We start from the raw sequence: 3780 nt of genomic DNA on the forward strand, positions 1-3780 counted from the left end.
GGGAAGGCCGTAGGAGAGCGACCGCCTGGAGCGAGATGACCCAGAGCCAAAGAGATCCAGAACCAAAAAGGCCGATCTTCCGGAGGGTCCTCACCTATATACTGGGCATGATGTGTATGTTATGGAATAGATTATTGGCCACTTTGGGTCTCAATCCTGAACCTAAGATCAAATCCTGGGCTAGTAACTGGGGCTGTGCTCCCTCCCAGCTTCTCCTGTTTGCAGACAGCCAGAGAAGCTGAAAGACCTTGTCAGCCGTGTAAACATCACTTTTTATCAGCTTTCTTCTGAGCACAAATCCAAAGCACAGCCTCTTGCTAGCTGTTATGAAGAAAGTAACTCTGTCTCAGCTTAACCCAGGACATGGGGCTATCTGGGACTCAGCCCAGATAGGAGCTGAACTTCCTTATCCCAATGACAGGTCCTTGGTGGATCACCTGGGGAATGACACCCTTCTTCTGGTGGCTGGGGACCATGGCATGACAGAGACTGGAGACCATGGTGGCGACAGCGAGAAGGAAGTGAATGCAGCCCTGTTTGTGTACAGCAAAACACCCCTATTTGGCACTGGCCCTCCAGAGGTGAGAAGAAGCTGATTCTTAGCTGTCACTGCCTGAGGTGTAGGCCGGAGTGAAAACTGCATCCTGGGGTTACAGAGAGTGACAGGTTTGATTGGGATTGTTTAGATTGAGAGAGGTGGGGAGTCTGTCACTTTTCCAGAGAGAAGAGTGGAAATGCTGACACAGGATGCTGGTGACTGAGGTGTTTGGGACCCATGTTCAGGCCCCTCCAGCTGTGAGGGGTGTTTGAGCGGGGCCAAGTGTGCTGTTAGACAGCCAGGGCCATGCCCAAGCACCTGCAGCTCCCAGCAGGCATCCTCCCCACCACAGGGCACTTGGGGAGGGCAGAGCTGGGCCTTTGCGTTCCTCAGTGTTTTCCCACTCCTGGCTTCCCCAGGTTCCCCTCTGAACAGAGGTATCTTCCCCATCATCCTCTAGCCTGAGTGAGAAGCTGCATTGCTGTGTTCTTTCCCAATTTCTGATTCCTCCCCTGTCTCTCCAGGAGCCTGAGGCCGTTCCCCAGGTGAACCTGGTGCCCACTGTGGCCCTGCTGCTGGGTGTTCCCATCCCTTACAGTAACATCGGGGAGGTGATGGCTGAGCTGTTCTCTGGGGATGGTGACGCTGTGTCTGCAGCCTTGCAGCAGCTCTCGGTCTATCACATCAATGCCAAGCAGGTATGGCCTACAGTAGGCCTCCCCATTGAACTAGAGATGAGAATGAATGGCTTTTTAAGCACAAACCTCTTCTGTTTGGTGGAGGTGGGGCAGTGACATGGTGTTACCTTCATGGGCAACTTATTTTGAAGAGTTATGTCCTTGCAGTGTTTGCTCCAGTAAAAGGTGACACTATTTTCCCAAAAGAGAAAAGAGAGATACCTGTGTAGTGGTTGGTGGTGAGTGCTGTCACGTGGAGGATACTGGCCAGGAAGGTGGCATTCACTTCAGTTGGTCCCAAGCGGTCAGCCGTGGGTTTGGTAACTGGGGAGGCTGGTGGTGAGCCTGGTTCCTCAAGGCTGAAGACAACTAGGGGCAAGTCTCATTAATGGAGATTCAAAAGTACAAATGGATGTTTTGACACTGCTTCAATTTTGGAGGAGAAATAGTGTTAGCTAGAAAGCTATTCTAGATCAGTGGCAGGAGGAAAACAGTAACGAAGGACTAAATAAGAGAAACACCATGTAATAGGTGACAGTAAAGTGGCATAGAGAAGGAACAGTTTACACCAAGTGCAACGAAATACAGAACCCCAAGAGCTGAATGGCAAAATTTGAATGAGATTGACTATACGAGTATAAAAGCAGCCCAGGCAATGGAGCAGGCCATGTGCCAGGGCAAGCCAGAGGCTCTATGGAGGACATGAGAACTGTCTGTTGTTCCTCTGGGCATGCTGCAGAACCAGATTTGCCACACACATTGCAAGGCATGTGTCTCACTGAAGTGTGAGTCTGCTTTTGAGGGACCCCTGAATTGCTAAGAGCACAAGAATGACTCCTGCAGCTGCCAGCCAGCTCCTTGGTGTGGCAGCTGGACACCACTGGTGCGAGTCAGCGAGGAGCTGGAGAGGATATGCTTGCTGATGGGAAGACAGAAATGTTCAGCCTCTGCTGTGCATTTCTAGAGTAGCAGAGTGCTTTTTCATTTAGAGATGGTAGTGTGTGTTACTGTCCGTTACTCACTGAGGATATTGATCATCATCTTTTAGGAACTGATGTTTTCCAGTCCTGCATGTTTAGATATTTGCACTCATTTGTCTGAGGAGGTTTCTGGTGTGATCACGTTGATGTTGAAGAAGCTTTTGTATACTAGGCCTGTGAGGGAGCTGGTGCATATGTTTGCCATTCATGGGCAGCTGCAGGCTGATTCTGCCTGTGCTCTGAGAAGGCATATGGAGGTATTGGTGTGTTTTGGGGCTTGAGCAGATCTGTGCTGCTGTGCAGTTGCATGTTTGTACAGGTCCCCTGCCATGGTAATGCCCTGGTAAGGCTTTTTTTTTTTTTTTTTTTAATGACTTTGGGATCATAGCTGCCTGTGTTCCTCTTGAAGTAGGAAGCAGAACGAGCTCTTGTAGCCTATGGTACAGGGGTTTAATGTGCTTGCATTGAAGAAGAGGGAGCAGTTTGATTTGATCCACTATAAACTCTTGAATTTGATGCCTATCCTCAGACAAACAATGTAAAAATTGACATCGAGTTCTGATTACTGCTAGTAATGACTTGAACTTCTGGGGGATGTTTGCCTTATTGTTACCAAAGACTGTAGAAAACCCCTTAGTGATGCACTTTACCAGAGTTGCAGGTGAAGAACTGAGAGGAGTCAGTGTGGCTGTCGGGATGGATACATCACTTGAGAGGGATGTCACTTTGGCAGAGGGATTGTGTCTCCTGCCAGTCACATGCTGGATTTGGGTGACCAGCTCTGGGTGTTGCGGCTGCGGACAAGTCTGTCCTGGCAAGGGCAGGGGTTGGCTGTTTCCGTTCTGAAGGGGCTGTGTGAGGCAGTGAATCCCATTCCCAGTGGTCCCAGTGCCACTGTCTGACCCTGTGTCCTGTCTCCCATAGGTGGATCGCTTCCTGCACTCGTACTCGCTGGTGGCTCAGGACCTGCCAGCAGAGCACCTCCAGCACCTGCAGGAGCTCTTCTCCGGTGCTGTGGAGGAGCACACTCGGCTCTTGGCCCAGGTGCAGGGGGCGACGCTGGTGCCTCCGGAGCTGGAGTCCAAGCTGGGAAGCCTCATCAGTCGCTTCCAGCTCTATCTGCGGGAGGCACGGGCTGTGTGCACGCAGTCCTGGGCCCGCTTCCATCCCCTGCGTATGGTGGGGGGCTGCACCCTTATTGCCACTTCCTGCTTGCTCTGCTACATGGCCTCAGAGCTGGCCACAGCATCGGACTCTTTCTATCGCAGCTGCCTCCTGTACCCACTGCTTTGGGGGCTTGTGGTGGCTGTTCTGCTTGAGCTGGCCCATGTGTTCACCCAGGAGGGGCTGGATCTCCTCCTGGTGTCATCATCGGCAGCCGCTGCTTCTCAGCTGGGTTTTTTCTGGCACTGGTGGGGCCGGCATCCCAAGCGAGCCCGTTTGGTGGGCAGTCAGCCACCCTTGGCCAGCACTGGCCTGAGGCAGAGGCTACGAGCATGGTTGGGCCTGGCCTTCCCCATGGCCATTCTGCTCTTCCGCTGCGGTGCTATGTTCTCCGATAGCTTTGTGGTGGCCGAGGCCCGAG

At 52.2% G+C, this 3780-nt stretch overlaps 1 protein-coding gene across 1 annotated transcript in view; it reads left to right on the forward strand.

Moving 5' to 3' along the window:
• The window catches only part of PIGO (phosphatidylinositol glycan anchor biosynthesis, class O), a gene marked incomplete at its 5' end in the record, with an annotated part of 11947 nt that overhangs the window by 4447 nt on the left and 3720 nt on the right, over positions 1-3780 (forward strand). The window contains 4 exon segments of the mRNA XM_010083433.1: positions 422-581; positions 1063-1236; positions 3120-3777; position 3780. The exon segment at position 3780 is cut by the window's right edge and continues 896 nt beyond it. Of these exon segments, the coding sequence (XP_010081735.1) occupies positions 422-581; positions 1063-1236; positions 3120-3777; position 3780 (993 nt within the window).

This window comes from Pterocles gutturalis, unplaced genomic scaffold, assembly GCF_000699245.1.
Source record: "Pterocles gutturalis isolate BGI_N339 unplaced genomic scaffold, ASM69924v1 scaffold41855, whole genome shotgun sequence".
NCBI lineage: Eukaryota > Metazoa > Chordata > Aves > Pterocliformes > Pteroclidae > Pterocles > Pterocles gutturalis.